The sequence below is a fragment of the Giraffa tippelskirchi genome, chromosome 7, assembly GCF_054371585.1.
Source record: "Giraffa tippelskirchi isolate mGirTip1 chromosome 7, T2T-mGirTip1v1.2.pri, whole genome shotgun sequence".
Lineage (NCBI taxonomy): Eukaryota > Metazoa > Chordata > Mammalia > Artiodactyla > Giraffidae > Giraffa > Giraffa tippelskirchi.
The window spans coordinates 76,872,112-76,886,923 of NC_137281.1; the positions used below are offsets into that span (position 1 = coordinate 76,872,112).

At 40.4% G+C, this 14,812-nt stretch overlaps 1 protein-coding gene across 6 annotated transcripts in view; it reads right to left on the reverse strand.

Moving 5' to 3' along the window:
* DMGDH (dimethylglycine dehydrogenase) overlaps positions 1 to 14,812 on the reverse strand; it is a 155,374-nt gene that overhangs the window by 58,764 nt on the left and 81,798 nt on the right. For 4 of the 6 annotated variants that reach the window (XM_081505956.1, XM_081505958.1, XM_081505959.1 and 1 more), the window contains 3 exons: positions 13,014 to 13,188; positions 4,653 to 4,751; positions 2,769 to 2,933 (listed from right to left, as the gene is read on the reverse strand). In XM_081505956.1, the coding sequence (XP_081362082.1) occupies positions 2,769 to 2,933; positions 4,653 to 4,751; positions 13,014 to 13,073 (324 nt within the window). In that variant the 5' untranslated portion in view covers positions 13,074 to 13,188. Of the gene's footprint in view, positions 1 to 2,768; positions 2,934 to 4,652; positions 4,752 to 10,453; positions 10,675 to 13,013; positions 13,189 to 14,111; positions 14,243 to 14,812 lie in introns of those variants that run through there. The other 2 variants (XM_081505955.1, XM_081505960.1) reach the window with 2 other exon arrangements.

Below are 14,812 nucleotides of genomic sequence, written 5' to 3' on the forward strand. Positions count from 1 at the left end.
TCACTTTAAAAAGACAACTGGCATATGTCTCTTGTCCCTTCTTTGTCCCTTCCTCCACCCTGCTGTCTGTGATGCAGACATGATGGTTGGTGCTCTAGCTGCCATCTTGGAATCAGAACAAAAGAGCCACACCCTAGGAATGACAGGGTAGTGATTTAGAAGGCAACTGGGTCCCTGAAGTCTTCATGGAGAAGAGTCACCATCCAAGCCCTGGACTACCTAAATAAAAGAGAAATAAACACCTATCTTGTCTAAGCATTATTGTTTTGGTTTCTGACATTTGTAGTCAAATCTAATACTAATTGATCAGTTATCTATATTTAATTATTTAATAATATTAATAAATTCACATGTTAAATATATAACTGGTATCAGGAAAATGTGTACATGATTCAGTCATTCAACAACTAGTTCTTAAATACCTACTTTGTGCTAGGGCTTGAGATGCTGAGGGAGAAACAAAGAAGAATCCAACTCAGATGAAACAAGCAGGGAGCACTGAAATATATAGTTAGTTCTCATCTATTCAACAAAAATCTATTAAGCACCAAGTATGGGTAAGAGGCTTTTGTCAATTTTTTTTTCTGCAACTATTGAGATGATCATGTGTTTTTTATCCTTTATTCTATTCATGCAATGTTACATTGATTGATTTTTCAGATGTTAAACTAACCCGGCATAAGGGATAAATTCCACTTGATTATGCTAAAGAATCTTTTTTATAAGTTGCTGAATTCAATTGGCTAGTATTTTGTTGAAGATTTTTACATCAGTATTCATAAGAGATACAGGTCTTTCTTTTCTCATGATGTCTTTGTCTAGTTTTGGTATACATTCTGGCCTCATAGAATAAGTTGGAAAGGGTTCACTTCTCTTCTATTTTTTGAAGACTTTGTGAAGAACTGTGGTAATTCTTCTTTAAATGTCTGGGCCCAGTGAAGCCATCTGGGGCCCAGCTTTCCTTTGTGGGAAGTTTTGGATTACTAATCCAATCTCTGGTTACAGGTTTAGTGCAAGAGAATTTTGATTTCAATGGCATTTGTATTATTGTAAACTTCTAAATATCACTTGTCTTCCCTGGTGGCTCAGATGGTAAAGAAATTGCCTGCAATGTAGGAGACTGGGGTTCACTCCCTGGGTCGGGAAGAACCCCTGGAGAAGGGAATGGCAATCCACTCCAGTATTCTTGCCTGGAGAATTCCATGGACAGAGGAGCCTGGTGGGCTACAGTCCATGGAGTCACAAAGGGTCAGGCAAGACTGAGCAACTAACACACACACACACAAACATCACACTGATGTTTTATAATGGATATGTCCTTACGCAGTGATCCTGTATCTATTTGATTTAGAACCCTGCCCAGATGCAGAGAATACTCTTCCCACATATTTCCACTGCCTAATACTCTCGAGAAAAATCTGTGATGGTAAGGACTTGGAGCAAAGTACCCCAAGATTGACATATAAACAGATAGAGGAATATGCTTCCTAGTAGTGGTGGCAGAATCTTAATGCAGATGATGCGATGCAACACCAAACTGCCATCACACTGCAATCACACAAAACTATAGACAAGGGAGTGCCAGCAGCCTGTAAAGACTTCCAGAGGCAAACAACCCCAGCTCCCAGATCAAAGCTATGAACTCTGGTGGATCAGAGACACTGCCAGACTTACCAGGGAGAAATACAAGCCTCTGCTTCCCTGAACAGCCCTACCTGATACCCTGAGGTAGTATGTATAAAGGAGTCAGAGAGCCTAGGTACAAATCTCTGCTCCAACTTTCTAACTGGATGGTCTTGGGCCCACTATGTGAACCAAGGGGCAATTTCCTGTTTCTTGATAATGTGTGTGTGTGTGTGTTGGGGGGGGCGGTGTGGGTGGGTTCAGTCGCTCAGTCCTGTATGACTCTTTGTGACCCCATGGACTGTAGCCTGCCAGGCTCCTGTGTCCATGGAATTCTCCAGGCAAGAATATTGGAGTGAGTTGCCATTTCCTACTCCAGGGGATCTTTCTGACGCAGGGAATGAACCCATGTCTCTTGTGTATCTCCTGGATTGGCAGGCAGATTCTTTACCACTGAGCCATCTGGGAACCCCAAATGCCTCCTATTTTTATTGTGAAGATAAAATGAGATTATATATGTAAAAGGCTTAGCATAATACCTAGTACATAATTACGTGCTGTAGTGTTAGGTAGTGCAGTATTAGTCATTGTTACTATTATTCAAAAGGGATTACTACTCAGCAAAAAGACACTAAATATCCAAATGGATTTTCTCAGCCAAATTTGGTTAGATCAATACCTGACACAGAGATCGTCAAGCTAGTTTCTTTGTGAGTTAGGTGATATTTGTATAGTAGTATATATTAGGTATAGCATGTACTTCTATCTTTGATTTTATTAAAAAAATTAATAATACATTCTTTCTACACACACATTTGTCACAGCCAGTTATTTTCTCTGGATGTCTCAAGCAGAAGGCTTATTATAGAAACCTCTAGATCTGAGGGACACAGTAATAGAGAGATATTGAAAATGTTTCCTTGGTTGTCATAGGTAGAAAACTAATCAGATTTTTCATTATTTTTACTTTATTTAACATACATAATATCCCACCTTGTCATTTACCCAAATTTCAGCATTAAACATGATTTTGTCATTCAAAATGTATGCACAACGTTTTTCTATTTTTAATTAACTTTCTAAAATAACATTTTCTAATCTTAATTAAAATTAACAAATGGTGAAAATGCCCTTAAGATAAATACCTTATTCATGTTGAGTAAAGGAAACATTTCTTGAATTTTTTCAGGTTCAATAATATACTGCTCTGTTGCATGCCAGCCAGTCCGAGTCATTTGATATTTAAATTCATCTACCCTTACAGGAGTTGTAGCAATTCTGATACTACCTGGCTGATGGAATCCCACCACCTGCGACAATGATGCCAATAAAAACTCATAAGTAAATCATGATTTGGTACTCAACCATGGTTCTTTTCCAGCACAATGAAAATGCAGGTGTGCCAGAAAAGAGATTCGCTATGCATGATAGTGATAACTATACACCATGTTTGCCTCATACAAAAAGATATTCATTCAAGAAGTATTCACTAAGTGCTTCTTCTGTGCCAGGCACCATGCAAAGCCCCTACAGATACTGATGTGAACAAGAGAGAGGAAGACCCTGCCTGGATGGAGCTTACATTCTGCAGGTGAACACAGATAGCTAAATGCATAATTACAACATGAGATAGTGTTCATCTACAGAGTGGAAGAAAATTATGTGAAAAGAGAAAAAGTTGAAGAGGGAACATGAAGAATTAGAATGTTGCAACAAGGAGAATAAGCATGAACTGAAACATTCATTTGGCATTTATTGAAGTTCTTTACTTGGCCAAGCACTCAGTGAGGCCCTGAGGGACAGAGATCAAAAATGAAGTCCCTGGACTTCCCTCGTGGCCCAGTGGTTAAGAATCCGTCTGCTAGTGAAGGAGACATGTGTTCGATTCCACATGCTGTGGAGCAGCAAAGCCCATGAGCTATAATTCCTGAGCCTACATGCTCTAGAGCCTGTGCTCTGCAACTAGAGAAGCCACTGCACTGAGAAGCCTGCACTCTGCACCGAGAGAGCAGCCCCTGCTCGTAGCAACTAGAGCCTGCACACGGCAATGAAGACCCAGAACAGTCACAAACAAAGATGCAGTCCTTATCCTCAACTTGCTCAGAGTCTGTAGGAAAGGCCAATTAATAAAGTAAATAAAGCAACAACCACAATTGAGAGAGATTCATGTTATAAGAGGGCTGTGCACTCATGTTCTTAGAACCAACAGATGCACGCTCAATCCCGTCTGATTGCTGGGTGAAGAAAGTCAGGGATGGCTTCTCAAAGCAGACGACTCCCGGGAAGGTGGAGGGTGATGCTGAAATGGGGACCAGAGGGAATATCGTCTCAGGGACAGAGATCAGCTCATTCTAGAACTGTACACAATTAAGAATAGCTGAAGCATATAAGCATAGCAAAGAGTGGCAAGAGAAAATGTTGGAAAGGCAGGCAGGGCTTAGCTAATAAAGGCCCCTCTTCTTTGGCTTTTGTCCTGTAGACCGTGGGGAGCCATGTGATGGTTTTAGGTGAGGGAAATTGCATGAAAATTTTAAGTAGACTCAGTCTTAGTCTATGGATACTCTTTGCCTGCCACTTTATTTTGAAAGTACTAATATAAATGAGATGAGATGAAAATAAAAGTAAGGGGCTTTAAGGGAAGCACTTTTCAAAGTCATGTGACAATCTGTCATGTACAATCATCACATCCTTTGCAAACCAGTGCTGAAAGGCTCTGATTTCTTAGTTTCCAGATATAACAGCTGACCAAAGATATTTTTAAAGACTGCTTTTTATTCTCTTCTCTCTTAAAAAATCAAGAGGAGCAGGTAATTACATGGATAATATACTTCAAGAAATTCAATTGATTGAAAAGCAAGCTCTAGAGGTTCTCATCTTAAACTCTCATCAGAATCTTCTACCACATTAAACATTTCACGTGCCATAGATGTCACTACAGACAGTGAAACATAATGATATCAAAATCCTTCAGTAATCTTCTGTATCTCAGAAACTGACCTAAAAGATAATTTCAAGTTAAATGCATTTACCTGTCCAGTTTCTTCTTCCAGTTTCTCATAAAGTTTGATGCTATAGTAATGTATTTTCTTTAAGTTTATTCCAGGATGAAAGTAAGTTGTTAAACCTGCCTTAAAAGTGGGGAGGAAAGGAAATACCAAAAAAAAAAAAAAAATTCAAAATGTTAATAGTTTATCTGTTAAGAATTAAATTACTGTTGGTGGGAAACTGAGAAGTACCAGCCAGTCCTCTGGGGGTGAAAATACATCAGAATCAGTTTGAACACACATTGCTTAAGGTTCATGACAGTTATAAGAACCCATCTGAACCACATAAATAATGCAAGAACCAGCCAACAAACATATACGATAAGTCCATCAAAGTTATTAGAGAAAGAGTTGTTTGCAGATTCAGAAATGGGATGACTTAGATGGAATCACTTAGGTTAGGAATATACACTATTAGGAAGAATGGCGGGGGGGGGGGGTGACATATAATGTGGACCTAAACTAACAAAGCATGTGTGTCCCCTTAAGGAGAAGAACTATGAACAAGCAAGCAAAAAGTTTTCCTTGTCCCAGTCCCCACCATTCCCTTGGATGGAGCAGCCCTCCTGTTTCCTTTCTTGAAATTTCCAAAACTGAAGAACTAGAACATTCCCAAGAACTAGAGCCTATTGAGTGGTAAACAGACTTTAGTCATAGCTTAACCAGTTTCATGAATGAGCACATAGACTGTACCTCACAAATATTTCCTGAGTCAATACTGAATAATCAGTCTCAAGAAAAAATCTGAATAGTACTTTCCAAAACCTCTTCTATCAATTCTAGCAGACACAATACAGCATCCAGACAAAGAATTTGAAGCAATGATATGAAGCAGATTCTCTCAATTAAATGTCTGGGGCCCCATTCTGTAGCTAATTTTTCCTGGAAACACAATCTGTTTAGGAGTATTTATAAGGTTCTTCTAGGATTGTATTGGGCATTTGGTTCTCTTGAACTCAAAGACACCCCCATTAATATCATGATATCACTTAGATGCAGAATCTAAAAAAAGATATAAATGAACTTATGTACAAAACAGACACAGACTCACAGATGTAGAAAACAAACTACTGGTTACCAAAGGGGAAAGGGCTGGGGGAGGGATAAATTGGGAGCTTAAGATTAACAGATACACACTACTATATATAAAATAGATAAATAATGAGGATCCACTGAGAGTGCTCTATAGCACAAATAACTATGTTTAATGTTTTGTAATAACCTGTAATAGAAAAGAATCTGAAAAATATATATATATCTGAATCACTTTGTATTATGTTGGTGCAAAAGTAATGGCAGTTTTGCATTGTTGAACTTTGCCATTTGATACTGGAATACATTCTTAAATAAGTGTGGTTATGCTGTACATCATTTCAATGCACATTTCTCATTTTATGTTTTTTTTGCTAATGACTTACTACTTGCTATGTATTTTATATCTATTTTAGACTAGGGAAATGATTTTGACAAAAGCAAATTCAAGTGATTTTCTTATTTGAGTTCAATATGGGTTGTAAAGCAGCAGAGACAACTCACAACGTCAACAACTCATTTGGCCCAGTGCGGTGGCAGTTCAAGAAGTTTTATAAAGGAGACTGAAAGCCTTGAAGATGAGGAGCGTAGTAGTCAGCCATTAGAAGTTGACAATGACCAATAGAGAGCAATCACTGAAGCTGATCCTCCTACAACTACACAAGAACTTGCTGAAGAATTCAGCATCAACTGTTCTATGGTCATTCAGCATTTGAAGCAAATTGGAAAGGTGAAAAAACCAAAAATCAAAAAAATCATCATTTTGAAGTGTAATCTTCTCTTATTCTATGTAAAAATAACGAACCATTTCTTGATTGGATTGTGACATGAGATGAAAAGGATTTTATATGACAATTGCTGATGACCAGCTCAGTGGTTGGACTGACAAGAAGCTCCAAAACACTTTCCAAAGCCAAACTTGCACCAAAAAAGGTTATGGTCACTGTTTGGTGGTCTTCTGCCCATCTGACCCACTGCAGCTTTCTGAATCTTGGTGAAACCATTACATCTGAGAAGTATGCTCAGCAAATCGATGAAATGCATGGAAAACTGCAATGCCTACAGCCAGCACTGGTCAACAGAAAGGGCCCAATTCTTCTCTGTGACAATGACTGACCACATGTTGCACAACCAAGACTCCAAAAGTTGAACAAATTGGGCTACAACATTTTGCCTCATCTGCCATATTCACCTGATCTCTTGCCAACTGACTACACTTATTCAAGCATCTTGACAACTTTTTACAGAGAAAACACTTCTACAACTGGCAGTAAGCAGAAAATGCTTTCCAAGAGTTCGTTGAACCCTGAAGCACAGACTTTTATGCTACAGGAAAAAACAAACTTATTTCTTGTTGGCAAAAATGTTTTGATCGTAATGGTTCTTATTTTGATTAATAAAGGTGTGTTTAAGTCTAGTTATAATAATTTAAAATTCATGGTCCAAAACTGCAAGTTTGTTTGTACCAACTTAATAGTATACCTGAAACTAACACAACATTGTAAATCAACTGTACTTATATTAAAAAAAAAAAACACCACTATTAAAATTCATCAATCATCTTTGATGGACCAGAATCTTGGGGTGTCTATCAAATACTTGTTCAAGTGTTTGGCTACTTTTCTAAGAAAAATGTTGCCCCAATTTATAAGTTCTCTCATAGTCCAGCCCCATAATGATGCAACTGTGAGTCAGACTCCCTAACTTTTCACCAAACATCTCATCCTTTACATGATTGGTATCTAGTATGATATGAACATTTCTAGTTCAATAATAGAGAATCTTTGGCTTTCAGGTATCTTCTAGAGAACTCAATTTTGTCTCCCTTATATCTTGGGTCAGTTGAGAAAATGTATATTCATGAGCCTGGGCCTAGGATACTGTCCAACATTCACTCCTCAATATCCTCTAAGCTTAACCTAGGTTAAGTCAGGCCACCAGAAAGTGACCTATCTACACTACATCAGTCTTCTTCCCCACTCTGGAAAGCTATTTTCATAGAATGAGTTAATGATCTCTCTTCTGAAAGAGTCACATGGATTTGTTTTTGTAAAACTTTTACTCAGAACGTTTAGCCCAATATCCTTTGCCTAGGGAACAAGTTCTTCTATGAATTTCTGGTGAAGGAAAAGTTAATCTTTCTTACTGAACTAGAATAACTACTTCTATTGAACAATTCACACTAACCTAGTTTCCTTGCTGCTAGGGCAGTGAGAAGTAAAGAATCTGTTTGCAATGCGAGAGACCTGGGTTCAGTTGCTGGGTTGGGAAGATCCCCTGGAGAAGGGAATGGCAGTCCACTCCAGTATTCTTGCCTGGAAAATCCCATGGACAGAGGAGCCTGGTGAACTATAGTCCATGGTGTCAACAAAGAGCTGGACACGACTGAGTGACTAACACTTTCACTTCACTTTCACATTTTATACTTTTAACAAATGGATACAAACTCCACTGAAACTCCTTATTTGGGAAAATATTAAATGTATTTAAATTTAAATGTATCTCTTCCATACATGAGAGTTTTTGTAGGTGATATATCATTTTGGTAAGAAAAAAAATCTAATCACGATATCAACATTTCCAAACATCCCTTCTTAAAATGCTTTCTTTCCAAAAGGACTATTTTGCAAAAAATCATTGTTTTTCACTTATTGTGAACACCACCTTGACTTTGAAGGAATAGACTACGTCTATTGTTTTATATGTTTATACTACATAGACTGCCTGACAGCTATTTCCATCACTACAAAGATCACCAAACTGGGGACATTTGTCTTTTTTCAAAAGAAAAACTTAAAGTTTTATAACTCTTTTAATTACTGTTACAGTATAACTAATTAATCTCTGTGTAGTACAACACTCTCAAAGTCATTCACTCTCCCTTTCCTCACAAATAATATTATTTAAAGCCTTGTTTCCATAAAATCAATCACGATATCCTGGAACTCAATATCCTGTTGATATCCTACAACACGTGATCTGCAATATGTCATGACTGACTGAAGACAAACAAGAGAATGAGGATGCTTCCAATGTAGAGTGTCAACCTCTCCCCAGCCAACCTTGTCATCATACACAATACGTCAACCACATCAAAGGCAAGGGCTATTTATAAAGATCAATAAAGATTAATTTCTTTCTTATATTTTAATAAAATAAATAGAAAGGTCTAACATTGTTTTCTTACACCCTAAATGGAAAATTTTGCATCTTTAGTTCTCAGCCCTCCAAAACATCCTCTTGAGCACCATTCCCAGGAGCAGCCTCTCCCAGGGACCTCTTGGGCCAAAACCACTTCTTACGCCATCCTCTCTCCTTTCTTTGCATCCTACAAGAAATGTTCTATATCAGTATCAATAGTAGTATCAGGTGCTGACAAAGCAGTCTCATTAAAATATAGCAAAACCTCAGGACTTTGGGAATTTGTGACTCCATTTTGAATATTCACAAGCTGCACCTTCCTCCCCAAAGCATCTTATTCCCCTTGCTCCAGAAATGTTTAGTCTTGAGCACATGTTGTACTTCAGTGAAACTGCCTTTATTTTTGTAGTCTGTCCCTTCAGCTGGCCCCTCAAACTTCCACATTTCCATATCTCCTCCAAAACTTCTCTATGTTAAAAATGAATGGAGATATATATATGTATACACACATAGATATATATAATTATATATATATAATGGAATATTAATCAGCCATAAAAAAGAAAGAAATTTTGTCATTTGCAACAATGTGGATGAAGCTTGATGGCATTATGCTAAAGAAAACGGCAAAGAACTACAAATACCAAATACTGAATGATCTCATTTACATGTGGAATCTAAAAACAAACAAACAAAACAACAGAACTCAGAGATATAGAGAATAGATTGATGGTTCCTAGAGGCAGGGGTTGGAGGATGGGTAAAATGGGTGAATGAGGTCAAAAAGCACAATCTTCCAGTTATAAGATAGTAAGTCCTGGGGAATGTACTGTTCAGCATGGTAACTATAGCTAACAATACAGTAATGCATATTTGAACGTTGCTAAGAAAGTAAATCTTAACGTTTTTCTTTTCACAAGAAAAAGTTTTGTAACTATGTGTGGTAATGGATGTTAGTTAGACTTATTGTGATCATTTTTCAATATATACAAATATCAAATCATTATGTTGTATACCTGAAACTAACATGTCAGTTGTATCTCAAAAAATTCTAACATGTGGGATATCTTCATGATGCTCCTTGGTGGGAGACCCCTTGATTTGTAAGAATTCCTCTAATCAGCTTCCTAGGACAATTCTGTTTTTGCTGTCTGTATTTGCAGGGACCTGTATAACCTGGCTTCTGATGCCTGAGTTCGTGTTCAATTCATATTGCATCAACCTCATTTTGTGAACTTTGTTCACAAAGCAGATAATGTCTTTCCAACTCATCCTAGTATCTGTCTGCTTAAGGAGAAATTATTTTGCATAGTTAACTTTTAACAAGAAGCTATCATCTTAAAAATTTTGCCTACTTTTCTTAAAAAGATCTTAGGCTAAGGATATGCTGTTTTATTGTTACCATTATTACACATGAGATGTTTAAGAAGTGATAATGCAGGGAATCCAATAACTAAAATGCAGGTTACATCAAATCAATCAACTACAAATGAACAAATTAGTAATTAAAATGTTAAAATGCACACCCTCCTTTTACAATCCAGAAGTGTGACAAAGGTGTAAGCCCCCCCTCTCGGGTATTCCCACTCATTAAAATTTCTGTCTGCTCTCACCAGGACAGCCTCACGGCCCCCTCACTCCCTCACTTCTGCCCATCTCTGCTCAAGTGTCACTTTTTCAAAGTAGCCTTCAGGTTCTTCAGCCCCCATCATTCTTAATCCCTTTATCCCACTCTGCTTTTCAGGCACTGATTACTCAAGAGCATGGCTGATGTGGTTTCCATCTGCCCCACCAGAATGTGACTCTGTGAGGGCAGGGCTTTCTTTTGGGCACTGCTGTGTCCTCATCTCCCAGAACAGTTCTAGCCTGACACAATAGAGTGAATGAGTGAAAGTCACTCAGTCATGTCCAACTCTTTGTGACCCGATGGACTGTACAGTCCATGGAATTCTCTAGGCCAGAATACTGGAGTGGGTAGCCTTTCCCTTCTCCTAGGGATCTTCTCAGCCCAGGGACTGAACCCAGGACTCCCACATTTCAGGCAGATTCTTTACCAGCTGAGCCACCACGAAAGCCCAAGAATACTGGAGTGCATAGCCTATCCCCCCTCCAGGGGATCTTCCTGACCCAGGAACTCAACTGGGGTCTCCTGCATTGCAGGCAGATTCTTTACCAACTGAGCTATCACGGAAGCCTCGACACAATACAGGCTCTTCATAAATATTTGTCGAAAGAATGACCAAATATTCGCTAAAAAGAAGTTAGAGAAAGGTGGGGGATAAATACAAGCTTTCTATTACATAACAGGAAGCCTGCCTAGAAAGTCTAGCTCAGGGAGGGGAGAAGAGCCAGCAGTGTCAATGGCTTCCTGGACCCTCTCTCCAGATAGCAGGAAACAAGCTGAGGCAGGACCAGTGACACATGAGACAGTGTGCCAGTGGAGACTCAGAAGAGATATTTGGGAAAAAACAAAAAGAGAGAGACACTCAAGGAGGACCAGGCCTCCATCCCAGACTGAGGGGTGAGGGGCTGGCAGGAAAGGAAAGAAGGAAGAGAAACCGGGCTTGGTGCCATTTTTCTAGAAGTCTCCATCCAATTAGTGTGGGTATAGTCTGACTACATGACCATGGGGACTCTGGAGTGAAATAGGCTTAAGTCTGGGCAGTGCCCTCCCCCAAACTCGGCTGGAGAAAGGAGATCCACCTATATCCCATACCATGAGCAGGTTCTGGGTGTCAAAAGGCCTCTAAAAGCGGGGTTTCCTCTTGTCTCAGTGGAGGAAAGCTAATGATATAAAGGGATGACAGGCAGAAGCTAACGCTACCCAACTTTTTTTTTTAATCAAAGTATAGTTGACGAGGAGATAGTTGGATGGCATCACCAGCTCAATGTACATGTGTTTGAGCAAGCTCTGGGAGTTGGTGATGGACAGAGAAGCCTGGCGTGCTGCAGTCCATGGGGTCACAAAGAGTCAGACACGACTGAGAGACTGAATTGAACTGACAGTTGATTTACAATGTTGTGTTAGTTTCTGGTGTATAGCAAAGTGATTCAAATGTATCTAAATAGACATGTATATATTCTTTTTCACATTCTTTCCATTTTGGTTTATTACAGGATATTGATTACAGTTCCCTGTACTATACAGTCAGAGCTTGTTGTTTACCCCAACTCTTCCTCCAAACAAAAATGGAATCTACTGTTGTTAAAAACTTCCTGTCCCATCCTGACTTCAGAAATAACTAGATGGGCAGTATGAAAGTAGTGTCAATTGCCTCATTTACTTGAGCAGCTTTCCATCTAAGCCCAATTATTGTACAGAACTGGAACAATTGTGCATACTATTAAATATGCAAGATAAACTTGGTTGTGTGTCTTAATTAACACAACCTAAGAGCTGTGTCACACATTCTCAGCTGTCATTGTTAAGTCCTCATGAAGCCAAGCTGTTGTCGCCCAGGATTAAACTAAAATTATAAATTAATAAATATAAAAGGATGACTAAAACCAGGTGAGGGTACATAGGTCTTAGGCCTATATTCAGGATCACTCAGCCACTATCCCTTGATACAAAAGCTAACATTTACTAAATGCTCACCATAATAACTTTACACATATTAAACTCAATCTTCATCATCGCCCTATTTGGTAGGGACCATTAACATTCCCTTGTGGCTCAGCTGGCAAAGAATCTGCCTGCAATACGGGAGACCTGGGTTCGATTCCTGGGTTGGGAAGATCCCCTGGAGAAGGGCAAGGCTACCCACTTCAGTATTCTGGCCTAGAGAATTCCATGGACTGTATAGTCCATGGGGTCGCAAAGAGGTGGACACGACTGAGCAACTTGTACTTTCACTTATTAATATTCCCATTTCACACATTGGAAAATGGAATCTTAAGTAACTTGCTGGAAGTCACATAAGTAGAAAAGGACAGAACCAGGTTGTGAATCCAGAAATCATATGTTCAGGATGATCTTATCAAGATGACCAACATCATAAATGTTGATCACCCCCCTGGAAGTCCATCAACTAAGCTGCAACTGCACTTTCCAACACTATGAAAAGGGAACTCACTCTAACGGGCTCACAGTGAGGAGCTGTGAATGGAAAAGAAACCAATCATGCAAATGCATAACTTGGTGCCTGTGACAGTGCTGAGGTGTTTTCTTACTGCATGCCAGGTGGATCCAGCAGTGAGCTCTGATTTCTCCAGAAGGACCACATCTTTCATGCCTGCTTTGGCCAAATGATAAGCCAGACTCACACCAACGCAGCCACCTCCAATGATCACTGTTTCTGCTCTGTCTTTCCATCTTGATTCTGCAGATAAGGGTGGGTTTTCCTCTCTGGAAGATAATTTATTTAATAATAGCTTTACTAGGCTATGATACTTAAAGTTTTCTGTTTGTTTTTTTTATTTTTATTTTTTTTCCTGACTAGTGTGAGTCTCCTTATTTATTCTTCTAGTACTTAACATCTAGTGTCTGTGAGATTCGCATTTACTAATCTAATCATTTTCGGAGCCTCAACCTCACTTAGTTGGGAGAGGGAGGAGGACAGATCTGAACCCCATTTCCCGTAATTCTGACCCATCGTAGGTAACTAACAGAGCTAAAGAATTGAGCAGATGACTTCCTTTTCACAAAGAAATATAGAGAATAATCTATTTCAATCTACTTCAAAAACACATTTATCATTTTATTCCATGAAAAACCATAATCATCATGAAGTCCATTGTCTATAAATCTTGGATCACCTTCTCTCTCCATTGTTTTCCAGGTTGAAGAAAGCCAAATGGAGTACAATGTTCTTCCTCGTTTAAAGTCCTCTCCCCATGTACCTGCTTCTCTAATTATAATTATTGCTCAGTGGGTGGATAGGTTTATATGCATGACTGTCTTCCTAGCTAGCTAGATCATGAGTTTCTCCAGGATGAACTGTAAAGAAACAAGGTATAATAAGCCAAGGAAAACCATATATACCCCTGTGTTTGCCTTCCCACGGACCATCTCTGGATAAATACAGAAGACACTAACAGTTGACTGAAGAAGGTGAGGGTAGGAGAGTCCTTGCAGTAGAAACCCTTTGATTCTCACTTTGGACGGTTGTGCATGGGAAAGAAAACATACATAATTCAAGAAGAAATCCAAATGCCCGTTTCTCGGGGTCAGAAGTGCCCAACGGCCCATAGCAGGAGACGTCTCAGCCCCTCGCTTGCAACCCCGCAGCTGTCCAGGCGCGGATCTCCGCGAGGACCGGCCCCACTCACCCTCGGCGGCTGCAGACTGAGCGCGGGCGGCCGGGGGAGCCCCTCAGCGGGAAGCCCCGCAACCCGAGGCCCCGCAGCCGCCATGTGCCCGCGCGGAGCATGGCGAGGCTGAGGGCGAGTGCTCAGGCAGCGACTCGCAAGCCAGCGGGCGGGCGGGTGGGCGGGACCCTCCCCCGGGCGAGGGGCGGGCTCCTGGCTGCGCGCGCTCCTGGCTGCGCGCGCTCCCGCCACCCCGCGCTGCGCCTCAGAGGCGCGATGGCACCGACCGCGGGGGCCCAGAGTCAAGAAGGTGAGTTTCGGGGAGTCCGGGAGGTACTCAGCCCTCCTGGCCGGGGGGCTCCACCTCAATCTCTGGCCAAGCTCTGCGGCCCGGGCGAGGGACCTGGAGGGCTCTGAGCTCTGACCCCCTCGCGAGTCCCCAGGACTACAGTACCGCCTCGGTGTCAGGATGAGATAGCCATCTTGGGTACCAGTTATGGAGCCTTACCTGGGTACCCTGCAAATTATCTCCGCTTCACTTTTATTCCCATTTTACACGTGAGGAAACTGAATCTCAGAGTCAGCAGACTAGTTCAGGCTCATAGATCGGGTCCAGGTGGAGCAGGTATTTGAAATCTAGCCTTTCAGACTTAGGTGGCGCTCACGTTTTCTACCCTCAGCCCACCTGCACCCACAGTTCTACTCAACTGTCCCAGAGCGCG